Consider the following 19782-nt stretch of genomic DNA (forward strand, 5'->3'; position numbering starts at 1 on the left):
CAAGCCGAGCCAACCAGCTCCACAGAACATGGCGCAATACAGAAAGGATGAAACTGAAGTTAATTTGGAGATAGATCGGTTTGATCATGATTGGAACCAATCGAAACAAGATAACTCTTTTTTGGAGATACAATAACAACACTGACAACGAGATAAAGACATGTGGAGATCTTTTAAAAATCGTTGTTTAGGTCTCCTCTAATAATTAATAATATAATTTATTAATTTACAGTGCGCTTTTTAACATGTAATGATCAAAAGCGCATAAATTCTCCTATTTAGTTGTTCTTCTTGATGAATTTGATCGGCCTTCGGTATCCTTGGACTCCAGATAAAACCGCAGATAAAATGATCAAAAAATAAGTAAACAATAGCCTCCATTTGGGGCGAAATTATATAAAAGTTATTCACCAGCTGGGAAGTCCGTATTGGGAAAAACTGTGCGGTACACAAGAAAGAGAGCAAATTTTTTCTAAATACGGACCAACCTAGGCTGGTTAATAAGATTTTTAGTTTTTTCTTACACTTAATGTAATGCTTGCCAAAAGAACCCGAATGACTCAGGGCTACTACTGTACGAGTTTCATTATTGGAAGATCCCCCAGAAACTGCACAATTTAAAGAGAGAGGGGCGTCATCGACGCGTATTAGTTTATGTAATGGTAAAGGTAGCTTAAAGGCTTCTAGGTAAGCTTTAAGACATTTTTAATAAGTGTCTGTATTGAAAATCAAAAGTGGCTTAGAAATCTTTAACAAGGTGACGGAAAGAGGTTGACATGAAGTGTCATCAATCTCGTGCCTTCCATTTTACTCTCAAATTACTTTTTGCTTTATATCTCCTGAGCTAAAAAGATACCTTGAGCCTGGCTGGCCATGTAATTGTACAAATTACCTTTAAAAATCTGGCAATCGGTAAAATCGTCCTTTTGAATGAGGCATACCTCGACATCCATGTCAGCACCTTCATTACCAAGCTCTGAAATTGCTCTCCATTTTTTCTTTCACTTCTTCTACAGTGCCATTTTAGCATCAAGGAATCCTTTCACAAGACATGTATGCGCTTCCGCCTTGTTGAAAATTTTTGGCGGCTATTTTGACCTGCCGGTGGACGTTTAGTTACCGTGGGCTGGCCTGTTATTAAGCTAACAACGGCAACAACAGCACAGAACAAGGCGTTGCACTCTTTACAATTTTTCTCACTCGAAGTAATGGAATTGGACATATATCCTTTACCCTTTTTGCCGGCTTCCGAGCGACAAATTTAAATAATAAAGACTCGCCATATGTTGATTAAAAAAAAAAAACAGACGAGTTGAGGAGGCCCGAATAATGGCAGAAGAGAAACTATCTGATGATGCCGGAAAACAGCGTGAATATTTTGCAAAAATACGATGCAGGGTAAGATGGGCAAATGAAATACACAACCAAACAGTATTTCTTATAACGATCAACATTTTCCCGTCTTTTACTGCATTTTTTGGCAATTCTCTCATCCTAGTCGCCCTTCTTAAAGTGCCCCTGAGATCAAAATTTTCGTACATCATTTTTTTCCATTTTCGTGTTCAGTGTGTCTCCTTCACCTACTCTGCCAGATTTCAGTTTAGACCGAGCACCAGAAATATCTTTTTTCGGGCCGTTAAATTCACGATTTCGCGTCCGCCATTACTTGATCATGTTCCGGAAGTTGATCGCAGGACTCAGAGGAAGTGACGTCAAAGGCTCAACGCGAAAATCTCACATGGCAAAATGTCAAGCAAACATAACAGAGTACTTTACTCTATTGTTACAAAAACTAAACAAAAATGACTGGGCATCGATGCGTAATTCAAAGCTGAAGTAATCGTGCAGACCATGCTGTAGGTATTTCTCTGCATTGGAACCTTGCAAATAGATCAGAGCGGGCAAAACGGATGCGATTTGTGCGACCTCGCCGAGTAAACTTCAATCCTACAGAAATATTTGTGATATACTCCGAACACTTCTCGGAGGACTGTTTCGAGAGATCTGTTTACTTCGAAGGATCTAGGCGAAGAATTCTGTCGGGTTCAGTGCCTACCGTTCAAGAAGAGAAGGGACAAGAAAAACCGTCCTCAGTGCGATCTCGACGCCGGAAAGCGAAGTCTACGAACCTGCACGGATTTTGTCACCTTAGCTTTACATATGAGCTGATCAATATCCAACTTTAACAACTCTCTCGCAGAATACCTTACACAAAGGAAAGTACTCGGTGAACATTGTAAATAAGAATGATTAAATAGCCGAATTGAGGATTGAGATTTCTGACCTCAAAGAGCTCACTTTATTACAAAAGAGATGAAAAATATAATTGTGTGCTCTGATTCTAAAAAAAAGCTGGCTTTAATATCAGCAAGAGCAGAACAAACAGCTTAAGACACAGAGCGTAAAAACACTTTAAAATGTAGGCTCGCAGCCAAAAAACCGAGAAAATGAAAATTTCTTAAAAAACCTGTCAAACTATCAACCAAAGGAACTCAAATTGATCCCAACGCCCGTGACAAACGAATATAAAATCAGGAAAACTTTTGCGAGAATTATTCTCAAGACGAATGCGCCTCCGTTACACCTTTTACGGACAAAACAAAAAACCACTTCTGTTTCATATCAAACTGACTGCCACCGGTTCAGTCTTCTATCGCCCTTCAGAGCTACTTGGAAAATTGTCATAACGCTACTTGCAGACTGCCATCTACGCCAAAAAATACTTTGAAACGCAATGAGGTCACGGCGCTAAAGAGTTGAAACAAACTCTGCTTTAAACCTCACCGAAGCAACACAACAATAGTCATCATGAATAAGACAGAAAAGACAAAAGAGGCCAAAGTGCAACTCAACAACAGAGTTCACTTCAAACCTCTCAAAGCACAGATAGTAAAAAACACGTAGGAAAGCGTTAATGAGACCAAATGCATCGGGGAAAACACATTGATGGCTTAGAAATGGCTTTCACAAACTCCCAATATCCGCCTTCGGATACACAATTAGCCATTGCCGAAAAATTTTGCTAATTACCCGATCATTTCTTACTAAAAAGGAAAATCCCTGACGACAAGCAAAAATACAGTTCGAAGGCGATAAAGCGATGCGACCACAAAAGCCACATAGGGAGTCTGTGCCGTTCTGTGTTTACACCTTTCTGACAAGTGCACGTGAAAACACGTGGGACACTGTATGCCATTGGGAGTACGCCTGAAACGCTGTTAACAGAGCTTTTGAATCATCCGTGATCGGTGAAAGACCTATTTCTATCCCCACAGAAAGGAACACATCCTTGAAAGAGCAGAAAAACTCTCCAAGTACAACGATCTTGAAATCGAAATCGAGAAAACATGGGGAATGAAAACAACAACCGTCCCAGTGATCATTGGAGCTCTTGGGCTTGTTAAGAAGGGAATATAAACCTACATTGACAAGATCCCAGGAAATATCAGAATAGCAGAGTTATAGAAGACCGTTCTCCTTGGAACTGCCCGTATACTGAGGAGGACTCTACCATCAACTAATCCAGCACACTTATGACTGCCCCAGGCTCATGGATTTGAACTCGGCACCATAACAAGAAAGAGCAAGACTTTAAGGAACTATAATAATAATAATAATAATAATAATAATAATAATAATAATAATAATAATAATGATAGTAAGGTAGGAAACCGCGTGAGAAATTACGGTGTTTGTATGAGAATCAAACGTCGATTAACTTTTGGAAAAAGTCCATTTAAAAGCAATAAGTTACAAGGTAATGAATCTTCTAACAAAATTTGATGGTCTCACCTGCGAGTGACGGACCATTAGAAATAGTGACCTTACGCAATGACGACGTCGCCTAGGTCGACGTCGTAGGTGACTAAAATTATACGTTTGCGCATGCGTGCATAATTTACCTAATTATTTCTCGACGTCGCCAACGCACGCCGTCGCCAAATTGGTGGGTTTGGAGTCGTCGTAGAGGAAAAACATGGCAGCCGAAGGAAAGCTAGGGAAAGACGCTCAAACTGCTAAGAAAAGGTGAGCTTTCTAATCGATGACATAATCCTTTTTGAGTGATTTAAGCGAGCTTTGCAAAAATTGCCGTGATGTCACGATTAGCGTGTATGTATTTACAGGGAAAGTTGAGCAGTTTAAGCTTACCTATTGTTGTTGTTGTTTTTTCATCATTTCTCTTGGTCAGTGACCAGTAAAGAAACAGTACTTGCGAGAGAATCAATGGAACCTTAAGTACTGAGCTTACTATAATATTGGTTTGTTTCATCAACATCTCTTTGTGCTCTTTTTGTAGTGGTGTGATGAAGTGTTCACATAATTTCAGTTTAAGCCACACAGTCACGAGGACTTACATTTTGTATCTTTTGGAACTGCAATTCTGCAACATATTTTTTTATCTGCCACATAAAATTACATCAAAAGTGAAGGATATCAAAATGCAACAACATGATTTCTTGAATAGCTTACAATACTTCAAAAAATTCAGAGAAAATTCAAAATTCAAGCCTAAACTCATTGCCTTTCATTTTGCATATGCATGCTCTGCCTTGCTTCAGTACTAGCATGTCTGGCCATCTGACTAACTTGATTAACTTGGCAAATATATGCCATAAAGGCTGATAGTTTCGAAAGAAACTGTTTGGGGCTGCGTCGGTAGGAGTAACGAAATAGTTTGGATATATCAACAAAGTTGAAGTGGTAAATTGGCCACCGTAACGATTACAAAAGCTGACGTTTCGAGCGTTAGCCCTTCGCAGTGATGACTCTGATTTCCACCACAAATCAGAGTCAATGTGCCAGTTTTTCGATAAACGTGGTTACCCTGTTTCTGTCGTTCAAGCGGGTTACCACCGCACCCAACTTATGATCGACATTCAGCACTACAAACGTCGCATAAGGAAGATTCCGACCGCATTCCATTCACTCTCACGTTTCACCTTCACAACCACTCAGTTAAATCCATCATTCTTAAAAACTTTACATTACCTCAAAACGATCCAGAGACAAGCACTATCTTTTCGCTGCCTCCACTCATTTCATTCAAACGCGACAAAAACATAGGCAATTTTTTGGTCAGAAGTTCTTTTCAGACTAATGACCAACCAGGCACTTTTAAATGCGCTCGTGCACGATGCAAAACGTGTCCTTTCATTCACGACACTGATAAAATATCGGGACCTAAACGATCCAACTCTATTGAATACTCGTCCCCTCTATTAACAGTAAATTAATTATTATTAAAATACTGTGGTCAGAGAGAGAAGTAAATTCGATGTGTCGCCTGAAAACGAAGTGACACGAGCGGCCGCATACATGACACTGTCTCAAGCCGCTGCACAACTAGTCTTCCCACTGCATGGCGAGACGCCCGCGACATTGACGTGAAACTGAGGTGCATCAAGTGCGCACGATGGAGTCAGAAGTGATTGTTCTTTGATTGTGAAATTTAGTGGAGTGAAACTTTTTGAAAGCAGAGCAATCATAACGATGGCGTGTTCGAGCGTGTCCACTGCGGCAAGCAGCGAAGAGGAGAAGAAAGAACAGAGGCTTATTGATGTCATGTTTCTCTGTGACGAGTGGAAGTCTTCGAAGGGTGGATTATCAACTTTCAATCGAGAATTTGCTATTAAATTGGCGGAAACGACAACTGGTAGCATGGAAATCCACTGCTACGTTTCGAAAAGCGACAATCGAGACAGAGAAGATGCAAAACAACATGCTGTGAATTTAATCACCGCTGAGACTGTTCCTGGATCGCTTGATCCCTTGGATTGGTTAAAAGTTCCACCTCCCGAGCTTCAGCATCCGCATGTTGTCATCGGTCACGGCAGAAAACTTGGAACTCCAGCGTGCCACATCGTACGAGCTGTAAAATGTAAATGGATTCAATTTGTCCACGTCTTCTGCGAAGACGTTGGGAAGTTCAAAGATACAACTGCCACGGCTGTTACAGATAGGATAGAAGAGAACGAGGTGAAGCGTAAGATGGAAATTGAGTTGTGTAAAGCAGCGGATGCAGTTGTTGCTGTTGGCTGCCGTTTGCAACAGAAGTACAGCAGAAGTCTACCAAAGGTGGAAGTGAAAATCATAACCCCTGGAATTGTGGAAAAGTTTTGCAACGAATCGATAGAATCAGGAGATCATACTGTGTATTATCAAGGTCGTTGAAAGCCTTAAAGAACCAGAAGAATTTCAATGTCTTCATGTTTGGCCGAGCAACCTACAAGTATGAAGACCTTAAATTAAAGGGTTAGGATATAGTCGCAAATGCTATAGGTTCCCTTAGAGGGAAATTTGAGCTAACTTTTGTTGGCTGTCTTCCTGGTGAACACAGAAACGTAGAGTAATGGTTTCTCCAGAAGACATGCATCAAACGCAAGCAGATAACCATTTGTGATTATTGCACTGAACAGGATGAACTGAAAGGAATGTTTCACGAATCAGATCTGGTTGCCATTCCTTCATGCACTGAAGGATTTGGGTTAGTGGCTCTGGAGGCCATCTCTTCTGGTGTTCCTGTTCTTGTTTCTGGCGAATCTGGAGTAGCTGAGGCTTTGCAGGAGGTAGAAGGTGGAAATTCTGTTATTGTAGAATCAGATGATGATGATGTTGAATGGGCACGAAGGATTAGTGAGGTGTCCAGCCAAAGTCCAGATGAGAGAGATACCAAAGCCAGGCAGCTCAGAGAGAACTACAGGAAGGTTTATTCTTGGAGAAAGGAATGTGAGACGTTCAAAGGTCTGGTTGAAAATGTTGTGAAAACTGCAGATGGTGAGCTTGCTTCATTTAATTTTGCTTTTTGTTCAGTGTGCACTATGTGTACATAACTAAATTTTAGATAGAATGCAGTCAACTAGATTGTGGGAGTTATTTCTGCAAATGTTTTGATATGGATAAACCAGCAGTAATAGTCCTTTTTCAGTCACTATACACTTTTTCCCACTTCCTTCTGTCATTGCAGATATAGGTAAACTTTGACACACTAAAAAAACTTTGAGTACAGGTTACTATTCAACTGGAAGATTACTGTGCAATTTCAGGTTTTGGGCAAAGAAACACTGGTTTAGCAGCCCTATAATATTGAGGACCTGTATGCAGACTATCATGCAGTATGTGTGAAGTTTAACTTGATACTAATTGTTTTAAGTGTATTTGAAGTACGATTTTTAACATAGACACTTTGCTCCACATCAGCAGATGGAAAATCAAATGTTAAGGTTGATGTGGAACACGTGAAACTTGCAGATCATGATTCTTCTAGTACGCCTTCAGTTTCCACAATGGAGCCAGCAGGATGTCAGAAGGCATCCACACCTCCAGGCACAAACAGCAGAAAAAGACAATCTGATACAGATTTAGGAGATCTTCAACCACTTAAGGAGAAAATCCTATGCCGAATTGCTATGAATTACCTTGATACTACACCACCACAATCCAGTGAAGAGCATAACAAGTTTATGGAATACTTAAAAAAAATGAGAGTTGTCATCACAGGTGTTTCTGTAGGAAGTTTGGTGATAACAGTTAAGTGTGATTCTCTCAAGAGCTTGGAGGAATTATGGGAAGATTACTCATGCAGCCTTTTGAATAAGATGGTGCAAGATTGTTTTGTGACTGTAAAGATCTTGAAGGAACTGAACCTGACAGAACTGAAGCTAAAAACAACAATGGACACAGAAGAGTACAATGCATGCAAAGTGTACTTTGGGAAGGATGCAATTAGAGGTCAGTAAAAAGAAAGGAACAAGGCTGGGTCCTTTGAAAAAATGTTTTAAAAAGATTGCAAACACAATCCATCAATCTTTCAACACAGTGTAGCGTTGGACACACATGAAGGGAGGGGTGCAGCTTAGGGTTACGGTTAGCTTACCTTAATTTGGAAATAAATTAGAGTAGACTGAAAATTTAAACTAGTAAGATATTTTTTGGAGGAGTTATGAAAGAAGTGTGGCCAGTTTTTGCTTGTGGCGGTTTCGAGTTCATTGTCTGGGATTACAGAGACTAGTTCATCATTAAGGTTTTTCGCTTCGATGAGATATTCTTGTAGATTGTTTAAATAGCCACGAATAATAGCTTTCCGTCCATCTTGCTCAACGGTTAATTCTAATTTCCTCAGAGTGTTAGTTATTCTTCTTTTGATCGCAGCACGTTTGTTTTTTAAACTCATAACTTTCGTACGTACTGTTTGGGTTGTGTTAGTTGAATCCAAAGTGCGTCCGTCATCGCCGATCGCTTCGGTCGAATCCATACCAAATTCCACACCACTTCTTCGATTCGCTCGTTCTATCCGGCTTTTAAGGACCAGCAAATGTTGTTTTTATTCTACCACATTTTCCAAATTGCTAACTCATCGTTACAAATTCAACAGTAACTTAAAACTAAAATGTTTCTTATTGCCGAAACTTTAACTCAAGACCATGTGCTCACATCCGGGGCCTGAAGCTTTTCACTTCGCAATTCGTATAATGACAAATTAATTTGATGGCCTGCTCCCAGTTGGCTTGTTAGCTCAACTGGTAGAGCGCTGCACTAGTATCGCAGAGGTCAGTGGTTCGAATCCCGTACAGGCCTGAAATTTTTTTCAGGTCTGATTTTCACTATTGCTCAAATAGTTCTTTAGTGCGAAGGATCGTGCACATATACGTTTCATAACCGCAGTTCATACATATGTTTCATATGTTTGTTGTTGTTTGATTTATCATCTACGGGTTTCTGTCGAATTAATTTGATGGCCTGCTCCCAGTTGGCTTGTTAGCTCAATTGGTAGAGCGCTGCACTAGTATCGCAGAGGTCAGTGGTTCGAATCCCGTACAGGCCTGAAATTTTTTTCAGGTCTGTTTTTCAAGTAAGACTTGTGTGATATCTACCGTTCGGCATAATTACAGAGATTCTGTCTAAGGGGGACTTAATCCTTCTTAATTTCTTATCAACGATTAGGCAGAGGCTTGATGTACTTAAACTCTTCGTTGATATCATTTCTTAACCGTTGGAAGATTAGTAAAGTGACACAAGCAATAAAGGAAGCAATCAGCAAGCCCTTTCCTGTCCATAGACTCGGTTGTAACTTTTCTGATGGTGTTATCCTATGCAAAGCAGGCTAATAAAAGATGAAGCTGTTAGTAGCTTTAAAGTTGGATTCGTTCGATTATAGCTAATTATGCGCTTTATCAATTGCTAAAACACATTCAAGGGCGATGGAGAGAGGAGAAGAATTTTGGAAGTAAAACCGCCGATCGTTCGATGAATAATATGGATAAATATGCTCAAAATAAATAGTGCATAACGATGTTGTGTTTTCATTGAACGGAGCCGTTGCGTTGCTGTCAAACGACTGAATGAATTTAGACGGATCAAATAACTGAAAAGGGCTGTGCTTAAGAAAACTTTTCTCATCGTTAATAGCCTGGTTGTGTGCACTGATATAATTTTGTTAAAAAAAAGATAAAGTTTTTTTGAGAACTTCGCTACCACAAATATAATGAAATAGAGTCACTGTGAAGTCTTGATAGTGAAGTCTGTGAAGTTTTCTTTTCAGTTGCTTTAATTTGTAATTGAGGTTTTTGTTGTTCTGAAAACTTTCGGCTTAAGAGATACCGGTAAATGAAAACAATTCGCTTTAACTGTTATGAGGTTGACTATTTCAGTTAATTAAAATACACGTCCTCTCCGCAAATCTTAGGAATATTGTGATCGATGAGGAAAAGCCTTCGGTTTAAAACTTCTGCCATTCTCATCGTTTTTTCCCGGGAAAGAAATTATTTTGCTAGAGAAAGAAGTGAGCAACAATGTCTGTGCTAAACACAACTTTTCTTTTAGCAGTTTTCCTTGTATGAATATCTGTCAGATGAGAAACATATTTCAAGTTACTTTCGAGCTAAATACCCTCGCCATTCGAACGTCTGACAGTGAGATAAATTCTGAATTATGCATGATTGTATTCGTTAATAGTTTTGCAGGATTCTCGACATTATAAAGCAAGCCGGTCTACATAACAAAGAATTGGCCCAAGCAGGTGTGCAAGAGACGCGAACGACGGCACACATGGAAATCAGGCCCGATATTCATTATGCAGAAAGCCACCAACGCGAAACATATAACGTCTTCCTTTATTAACGGAATCGTCCGGAATCCCTTAATTCTTCCCTTTTTCACCAATTAAATTAGTCAGTTAGAACAACATCTGAGTCCATATGTTACAGAGTGACTAAAGTATCATGATCACTCGCACAAAATCGACCGATCCAGTCAGAGGAAACCAGTAGGAACTGAAACACCACCTTAAAACGTTTTCATATATATTGAATTGATTTGGAGTCAATGTAGTTTCCTTATAATGTGATTGACTCATTTTAAGTGAGCCCGCAAACATTATTTTCATTCCGAGAGTAGAATATTCTTCTTCTAAAACCTGATTATACACTTGCAGTTATGGTAGCAAAATTGCCCAAAGTGAGGATAAAAACCTGAAATTTTGGTATTCTTACCTACTGTAAAGTAGTTTCCTGAATAATTTGACAAAACTGAAATATTTCAGTTTTGTTGACTCGATGCCTTAAGTTCCTGTCACAGTTCCAAATTTATACTATTACAATCCTATTTCGTCTTCTTCTCGGGCATTGATTCAACAAAACTAAAGTATTTCAGTTCTTTTAATGAATACCTTTACTATTTTGTCAGCTTTGTCTTGGTTCAACTAATACGAAACTGTTTTCTTTATAAAGAGACTGGCAGACAGTTCATAGTCGAATTTTACATAATTAATGAGTTCATGACTCGCGCCTAAGGTACTTGCACTCATACCAAAAACCTGAGGCGATACAAAAAGACCTCGGAGATACAAGGTTCAAATGAATAAGGCAAGTTACACTGGAAATAATGGCAGAAGTAAACTTTTCTGACGTCGCTGGAAAACAAGGAGAAACGTTTGCACAAAAGCGATGCGTTGGAGGAAGGATAGATGAATTACACAACCAAATAATCATTCTATCTTCAATCAACATTTTTCTGTCCATTACTGCATTTCTTGGGAACACCCTGATCCTAGTCGCCCTTCATAAGGAGTCTTCCCTTCATCCACCATCCAAACTTATGTATCGCTGCCTAGCAACAACTGATCTCTGTGTTGGTATAATTTTAGAGCCTACCGCCGTAATCTATTGGTTGTCCTTGCTTCAAGAAGATTGGAATCTTTGTATCTATGCGGTAACTGTTAATTTCATAACAGCCTATACCCTGTCAGCAGTCTCTCTCTTCACAATAACCACAATAGAGTGCCGAAGTGTGACGTCATGTTACCATGGTAGCATTTTTGCTGGATCTAAACACTATTTGGCGTCTTTCGTTACATCTCATCATAAAATGGGCCAATGCTTCGTTCCCGACTGCAATCATCAGTCAGAAAGTCACAATTGCAGCTTTTACCGTTTCCCCAAAGATCCTGCTCAAAGAAGAAAATGGATTTCTCTAATAAGGTAGGTTGATTTTTGGTACAATGACCACCATGATGCACGGCCACGTGTCGGTTATAGTTACGCGGAAGATGGTTTTATTTAACCACTCAAAAGTGCACTGACCTGTGGATTATACCTTTGAAAGACCTCTAGAGAGAAAAAAAGCTTTTTTTTACGTTATGATTAAAGTTTAAAACCTTCGTTTTCTCTCTCCAGACGAGCTGATCGTGAACCTGGCAAAGGCGCTCGAGTTTGTAGTTGTCATTTCCGAGGAAGTAAAGAAGAAGGCCCCGAGGTCTTTTCCTGGAATAAAGACAAACTATTTGAATCTCGAAATGCTCCAAAAAGGAAAAAGCAAAGAACTGAAGTCCCAGAGACAACGACTATCGAGCAGATCCTTTCAGAATCTTCGACGAAGAGCAACCAGAACGAGCCTTGCGAGCTCAGTTGCGAGGAGATGCAAATGAAATGCACTACTTTGCAGACTGAAAATATCCTGCTACAAGCAGAGCTAGGGACATTAAAGACCCAAGTATCCGAGTTGAAAGAAAAAGAAAGCTACTTAAAAAGAAACTACAGCTCTTTTAACATGGATTCAAAGGTAATCAACATGGAAACTGGCCTCCCAAACAAAGAAATGTTCCACATTGTTGTCGAATATGCCGAAAGATACCGCAACGATATTGTTTACGTGTGTGGCTGGAAAGTAGACAAGATATCTTTTGAAGATCAAATATTGATAACATTGATGAAGATTAGACATAATTATCATAACTTACATTTAGCTGAACTTTTTAGTTGCAGTACTGCTACAATAGCGAATATTGTGACAACATTTATCCATGTTTTGCACCAAATTCTATATGAAGATCAAATGGAGATAGCTGTTCCATCCAGACAAAAAAACAAAACTTCACTTCCAGGCTCATTTAGCTTATTTGGAGACTGTCGTATGGTAATAGATTGCACCGATATCGAGGTTGCTACACCTAAGCTTATGAGTGACCAAAAATTGACATATTCAACGTACAGGGGTATGAATTCTTTTAAGACAATTGTTGGTGTGGCACCCAACGCGGTTATAACTTATGTAAGTAAACTTTTCCCTGGCTCAGTATCAGATAAAGTAACGGTTCAAAAGTCAGGAATATTAAAGCATTTTGTTGCTGGGGATATTATACTTGCGGATAAAGGGTTTTTGATAAATGATATTGTTCCTAATGGTGTATATGTGAACATTCCCCCATTCTTGAACAATGGAAAATTTACAGAAAGTGAAGTTAAGTTAACAAAGAGCATTGCAAAATGTCGTATACACGTAGAACGTGCTAATGCTAGATTGAAGAACTATAAAATTTTAAATTTTGTGCCACCATACTTGCGATCCCTCTCTGGTAAGATTATACAGCTATGTGGTGCTTTAGTTAATTTACAAAACCCATTAATTAAGGAAACCAATGACACTGTTGACTTTGATTAGTCATTTTAATTGAAATATTGATCATCTTACATCAGTTTACTAAGGCCTGGTATACATTGGCATTGTCTGATCATAGTTAATCAATTAACTGTATTCTGATACAAAGAGTGGACAGGTGTTGTGTGATCTGTGAAAAGCTTGTAACCCTATTTTACTTGCTCATGATACAAGGAATCATGATACACAACTTAATGACAAACTATTTATTTCTGATCAGTATTCCTGCCACCACACCCTTATGCTAGTCTTATTATGAATTCAGATAACCAACTGTATTCAAATACGATTACAATGAATCTATCATTTTCTTGTCTCAAGTAGCTAATGTAAAAACCCCAGCAAATGTTGCTGTTTAAAGAAAAACAATTTTAAGATTAACATGAACATTTTTATTTTATATACACCCTTCAGTTACTGCATATTTGTTGTAAAAGTTGCAATGATTTTACCAAATAAAACAATATTTTAAAAAATATTTCTAAAAGTATGTATTATCAAATCCATTACTTTATAAAAAACTACATTAATTTTACAACAAAGTCTTAAAATTTAAAGACCACCATCAACAAGTGCAGGAATCATGTGAATTGTATAAAAATTCTTGAAGTGAAAGAAGATTTGGTTCCCATGTGCAGTCTTTCTGGATTGCCAACACAACAGTTTGCATTGTTGTCCAAACCACAAAGTAACAGATTTGCTTCCCAGTTATAAACAGCTGACCCTGGACTTGATGCCAGTAGTGGTGGGATTGTTTTAAACAATAGCCAGCATCTCTCTTTACTAAACAGAACTTAGGGTCTTTAACAGCCTCCTCAATTGTTGAATTGCGATGTGTGTAAGGGCATTTGACTTCAATGATCGCATTGTCATCAACAAGTCCATCTGGTGATGCACCCAAAACACCAGACTTGTGTAGCCAAAGGCCACAATCCTTTACTACTTTCATTGTTAATTTGGTGAAGGCCTTTATTCCTTCTTTCTCGTTAACGACACCCCATCGAACAGCCTGCACTCGAGAGATGTCGTATTCTCCAAGAACACGCTTGATAAGGGAAGGAGTGACTCTTTTTGCTTCAAGAACTGGACCAAAATTGCTAGCAGTCAAACGTCCTTTTCTCACCACATGCCACTCTCCACATTCACGTTGCTCTTTCGTGATCTCACAGACTGATTTCACTTGCTGCTCACTTACTTTCAATTTTTCCAACAAGAAATTTGTATCAAGTCCGCTTTCAACAAACTCTCTCGATAAAATGATTTCTTCGACTGTGGAGATCGGCAGACGATTCTCTTTGTCAGGTTCGGGGCTCAAAAGCCATAACATTCCTGTGAACTCGCCGTATCTCTTCAGCTTGTTCCGTAGCCATTCTCTGTCCTCATCTGTAGTTTTTCGTTTTAGGACTTTAGTTTCTTTGGGTGGATACAGATCTTCTACCGTTTTAACCACCTCGGATGCCTTTTGTTTCTTCCACTGACATTCGATGTCAGTTCTACTTAAGTTGTGGTAGCCATGAAGGAACAGAGCTACAGCGTGACTACACTTTGAACCGCCACGAGGGCACTCGCATTCTGTGGAACGTATTTCGTTTTCTTGAAGATATATCTGCGAAGGAAAGAGAAAAAGAAATATAAGCTTACTTTTCAAGATTTCCTTTAAACGAAGATTCGAAATCACTTAATTTAAATAAGTTTTGGTTTGGCGATGTTAACGGATAGACATCGAGTAATAGAAATTTTACACTTACTGTGACTTTATACGTCGTACTTTTCATGCTCGCTTGCACTGACCCTCTGATAATTCCATCACAATAGCAAAAAGATAGAACGTGTCCAGATTGGTAATGGTTTTCGCCACGGTTTAAAGATTTAGGCTCATCTGAGAAGTATTTTGCGAACGATGTTATCGACAACGCCGCCATGTTAAACACATGTGAGTTTGTTTAGATCCAGCAGAAATGCAACCATGGAAACGTGACGTCAGGGCTTCGGTACTCTATTAGTGTGGACAGACTTCTCGCCCTGATTTTGGGGCTGAGATACAGGCAAATAGTGACTTTGAAGCGAACCTATTTGCTTCTTATCGTATTTTGGATTATTGGGGTCTTTGTGGGGGCATCGTACTTTATGAATCCTCATATAGCTATTTGATGTAGCTATATTGTTATACCTCTTTGTCTAGTAATAGCTTCGTTCTCGTACTTAAAAATTTTCCATCGTCTCCACCACGACCAAAGGTCTGTTCCATCACAGCAAGTTCTCCAACAGCCAAGCCAACCAGCTCCACTGAACCCGGCGCGATACAAAAAGGCAGTGTACAATGCACTGTGGGTGCATTTGGCATTGGTCGTTTGTTATCTACCGTACATCATAGTCGTAGCAGTTCTAGATAAGAAAAGGCCTTCATCTAACGCTGAATTTGTTCTCTTTGACTGTGTTGAGACTTTAGTCCTCTTAAACTCTTCGTTGAACCCATTTCTTTACTGTTGGAAGATTGGAGAAGTAAGACAAGCAGTAAAGGAATCTATCAGACAAGCACTTTGCTGTCCATGGAATGGAATGTAACTTTGGGCAAGTTCTGACAGTGCTACCGTTCAAAGCAAGAGAACAAGCTGTAAATTGTTCTAAGAATATTTGTGTCCAGAATAAAACGTTTAAAATCCTCGTATGCATACAACTGCCATTTTAAAGGACATAGGAAATATTACCCGAAAAGGTCCTGTTGTATTCGGTGAAACAACCATGTAAATGCAGATTTAGAAAAACCTATGAGAAAGGTTGTACATAAGAAATAACTCTGTTAATTGTCGATTTTTTATTTCTTTGATTTAAACTAGTAAGTGGGTCTTTTTTATGATAACTATTTACAGATCTTCCCTATCGCCGATAAAAACGGGATTGAGTTCCTTTTGAAGTATTACCCGATTCTTTTTTTTTTTCCTTTGTGATCTCCTTTCCGTCACTAGTTTTCTTAAGTAATTGGTTTTTTAGTTGATACACTTCATACATTACACTAGAAACGTAGGATATTCCAAAATCAATCGGTACAAGGGAATCATTTAAAAAACAGGAAGAATTACATGTAGGAAAACCCTCATGGAATAAGTAAATACAAGAATATTTTTCAATGACCTGTTATTTATGCTCGAGTTTCGTTGAAAAGAAGCTTCACCTTCTTTCAATGAGTAGATTATTCGGCCCAAATGTTTACGTCAAAAAACTTTTTGTTTTGATATACATACTTTTTATACTTTTTGTCAATAATTTTACTCACATCAGATCTTAAAGTTAGAAATTCCTCCTTCACCTTTATCGCCGATTAACATCAACTAAAGTGTCTATAACTAAATGCTATTAGGATAATTTGATCGATGTAGAGGCATCTTGACAACTTCACAATATGCATCATTCAAAACTCCCCTATGGAATGAAAACGACCATAAAAGGTGTTCGGGTGATTTAGAACGAAACTACAACATTAATGAAATCGAAAAAATTCTCAACATGCTAAGAACTCAAAGTTTTTGCCAAGCCGTCTATGACACATGCAAGACTTTATAGCAAGTTTGTCTTGCGAGTTTATTTCCAATTCTATTCAGTCAAATGATCTTCATTGTATTTTCTCGCAAACTTCTTATATCGCGTGATATCTCAGTGTTTTTGAATCAGTGGCTCAGCTCCTGCCACAGCGTCAAATTTATACTAAATTATGTGTATTGTTTTTTTCTTTGGCATTGACTCAACAAAACTGAAATTTTTTAGTTTGTTAAAAAAATGCGTTCAGCTTCTGTCACAACATTAAATGTAGAATACAATGTTTGTATTGTTGAAATATTGTAAGGGGTCTGAAAATGCATCAATTATAATTAACGGCCCAAAGTATCTCGATAAAACCGAAACCCTGCTGTCGTGCGAAACATTTATCATCGGAGATACGTTGCTCCGGTCAATACAAGTGCTATCCCGTTTATTTGCTGCTGTTCGGCAAGAAACCCTTCTTCGAAAGCAGAGAACGTGCACAAAATTTCCAAATTGCCTTATTACATGAATTTCTCTACTCCATGGAGAATGGAGCCTTTGTTTCTACTGTTATGGATAATGACCGTAAAAATAAGTTTCTTGAAATTACTAGAATATTGAGAGAGCTCCTGTTGAAGATTCCTCATTTTAAAGAGATTTGGAGACAACCGTGAGATTGTGTCACTGGTGAACTAAATTTAAGTCTGAACTGGGCTTTCACGAGTTTATTAATGACAAATACTTTCTTGCCTTTAGAAGTCGCCCCTTAGTAAGAATATTTCATGTTTCTTAAAAAATCGTGCTGCTCCCTTTGCCTTCATCACAGCTGGGACGACTTCCTTGAAGACATGGTCAACCGACCGCAAACGATATATAGCTTAGGTGTAATGATATTTCTCTCAGTATAAATGAGATATCCCTAGGGAGCAGCGATGTCTCGTTGGATGTAAACGATATATCAGGAAGGCGAAAACAGTATATCGTTGAACTGCAGCGATGTATCGCTGAACTCAAACGACATATCGCTGAGCTCAAACGATGATTCGCGAGGAGCTCAACGATATATCGGTCATTCTTAACTATTAAACAAAGCCTATTGTAATCAAAGTTGATCCGCTATTCTTGCTTGATACGTTAGCACAAATGCTGTCGTGTGTATATGCAGTTGTATCGAAATAATCTTTCCTTATTTCTATTCATGCTACAGCTCGAAAGGAAATTTCTGTTTCTTGCAGTAAGAAGCAAAAGATGAAGAGTTCGTCCAGCAGTTATTGCTTTATTGGATATCATTAGGTGTAGAAGAGACCTTACTTTGCTGAAAAAGAAATTAAAACGTTGTACATATATTTTATGTCATTAAATTGCTTTATTCTAAGTAATAAAGTTGTAAATTGCTCCTTTACCCATATTTTCGTTTTAAAATTATCTGAGGTGTCCACAACCAAATGCCATTGAAATCTCTGAAAACTGATCTCTACACCAATGTGCGACATGCACGAGATGTGAAATTCGGGTGTGAACGAAATATTTTGGCCTTCTAAACGACGCATTTTCAAAATCCTTGTAAACATTCCTGCACTCATCTGTCATAACAGAAAAGATGAAGAAGGATACGAATATTTTTTAGTCCATTCTAACATATAAAAGATATTTCCGTTTTGATGAATCGACGACTTCAATTCCTGTCACAGCCCCAAATATACATTATAACATTCTAATTTTTTTCTTCGTCATTAACATTGATTAAAAAACTGAAACATTTCAAAGATTTAGTAATACATAGACAGGTAAAAACGAACGATATAAAATCCCAACGTTTCGGCGACTTCATGACGCCATTATCAAGGGTACAAATGAAAATAAAATTAACAAATGCGTCAACGAGATGCTTTACATCAAACAATTAACACAGAGTTTGAACGTGCAAACGGATTCTATCCGTGCTTAAGTATTTGTGTAGCTACCTCCCCAATGCAAATTATTTGTAACTCTTGAACTCGCATTGTTAATTTTATTTTCATTTGTACCCTTGATAATGGCGTCATGAAGTCGCCGAAACGTCGGGATTTTATATCGTTCGTTTTTACCTGTCTATGAAACATTTCAGTTTTTTTAATGAATGTCTTCAGCATATGTCACAACGTGGAATATAGAAAATATTCGTATTTTCTTTGTCTTTAGAATTCAACTGATACGAAACCGTTTTCTCTATAAATAGAAGGACAGACAATCTATTGTCGAATTTTGCATAATTAACGAATTATGACCCGCCTGGATGCGTAATGTACATTTATACCATGTACATTCATAGGCAATCCTCGCAGATTCAAGGTACAAATATATAAGGCAAGTTGCACTGGAAATGATGACACAAATAAATCTTTTTGATGTTGCTGAAAACAAAGAGAAACATGCACAACAGCGATGCGTGGAAGGAAGGACAGAAAAAAAACAATCAAGTAGTAATTCTCTCATCAATCAACATTTTTCTATCCATTTTACCGCATTTCTTGGCAACACTCTGATCTTGATTGCCCTTCATTTTAGAGCCTGTTGCCGTTATCTATATTGGTTGTCCTTGCTTCACGAAGATTGGAATCTTTGTTTCTTTGTGGTAACTTTTTTTTATAACAGCCTATACCCTGTCATCAGTCTCTCTTCACAATAACCACAATTAATGTGGACAGACTTCTCGCCCTGTTTTACGGGCTTAGATTCCGACAAGTTGTGACTTTGAAGCGAACCTATTTGCTTCTTATTATATTTTGGATTGTTGAAATCTTTGCGGGGGCATCGCACTTTATGAATCTCCATATAGCTGTCTGGTGTAGCTATATCATTATATCACTTTGTCTGGTAACAGCTTCGTTCCCGTACTTGAAAATTTCCCATTGTCTCCGCCACTGCCAAAGGTCTGTTCCATCACAGCAAGTTGTCCAACAGCCGAGCATACCAGCTCCACTGAACCTGGTGCGATACAGAAGGGCAGTATATAGTGCACAGTTTTTTTTTTTTGTTTTTTTGTTTTTTTTTTCAGGTTGATTTTCGCTATTGCTTAAATAGCGCTATCTACTGCGAGGATCGTGCATCATACGTATCTAATACCGCAGTTCAAAATATATGAACTTCATATATTTCATTGCATCTGATTTATCACTTTCACGGGTTTATTACGAATCAACTTAACGGCCTGCTCCCAGTTGGCTTGTTAGCTCAATTGGTAGAGCGCTGCACTAGTATCGCAGAGGTCAGTGGTTCGAATCCCGTACAGGCCTGATTTTTTTCAGGTCTGATTTTCGCTATTGCTTAAATAGCGCTATCTACTGCGAGGAT

General features: G+C 38.5%; 3 protein-coding genes and 1 pseudogene across 3 annotated transcripts; 3 read left to right on the forward strand and 1 right to left on the reverse strand.

The window, feature by feature from the left end:
• The first annotated feature begins 5396 nt into the window (after positions 1-5396).
• LOC111320905 (uncharacterized) lies at positions 5397-7736 on the forward strand. Its single transcript, XM_022923638.2, is given in 3 exon segments — positions 5397-6150; positions 6183-6774; positions 7201-7736. Coding segments are annotated over 3 exon segments (1788 nt in total). The 5' UTR covers positions 5397-5490.
• Positions 7737-10715: 2979 nt separating this feature from the next.
• Positions 10716-13408, forward strand: LOC148728456 (uncharacterized). Its single transcript, XM_088724705.1, has 2 exons — positions 10716-11474; positions 11670-13408. Exons 1-2 carry the CDS (start codon positions 10879-10881, stop codon positions 12931-12933), a joined length of 1860 nt encoding a protein of 619 aa, XP_088580831.1. The 5' UTR covers positions 10716-10878; the 3' UTR covers positions 12934-13408.
• Positions 12925-14930, reverse strand: LOC148728457 (uncharacterized). Its single transcript, XM_088724706.1, has 2 exons — positions 14679-14930; positions 12925-14536 (listed from the first exon to the last, which is right to left on the reverse strand). The coding sequence occupies exons 1-2, from the start codon at positions 14850-14852 to the stop codon at positions 13496-13498; spliced, it is 1215 nt and encodes a 404-aa protein (XP_088580832.1). The 5' UTR covers positions 14853-14930; the 3' UTR covers positions 12925-13495.
• LOC111320986 (melanocyte-stimulating hormone receptor-like) lies at positions 14896-15595 on the forward strand (annotated as a pseudogene).
• Positions 15596-19782: the final 4187 nt, after the last annotated feature.

This window comes from Stylophora pistillata, chromosome 6, assembly GCF_964205215.1.
Source record: "Stylophora pistillata chromosome 6, jaStyPist1.2, whole genome shotgun sequence".
Lineage (NCBI taxonomy): Eukaryota > Metazoa > Cnidaria > Anthozoa > Scleractinia > Pocilloporidae > Stylophora > Stylophora pistillata.

Excerpts from the sequence above, each read along its gene's own strand:
- LOC148728456 (XM_088724705.1), top strand. The coding sequence starts at position 10,879 with ATGGCAGAAGTAAACTTTTCTGACGTCGCTGGAAAACAAGGAGAAACG. Across the intron at positions 11,475-11,669 it reads AAATGGATTTCTCTAATAAG|ACGAGCTGATCGTGAACCTG; the intron begins GTAGGTTGATTT and ends TTCTCTCTCCAG.
- LOC148728457 (XM_088724706.1), bottom strand. The coding sequence starts at position 14,852 with ATGGCGGCGTTGTCGATAACATCGTTCGCAAAATACTTCTCAGATGAG. Across the intron at positions 14,537-14,678 it reads GTACGACGTATAAAGTCACA|ATATATCTTCAAGAAAACGA; the intron begins GTAAGTGTAAAA and ends TTTCCTTCGCAG.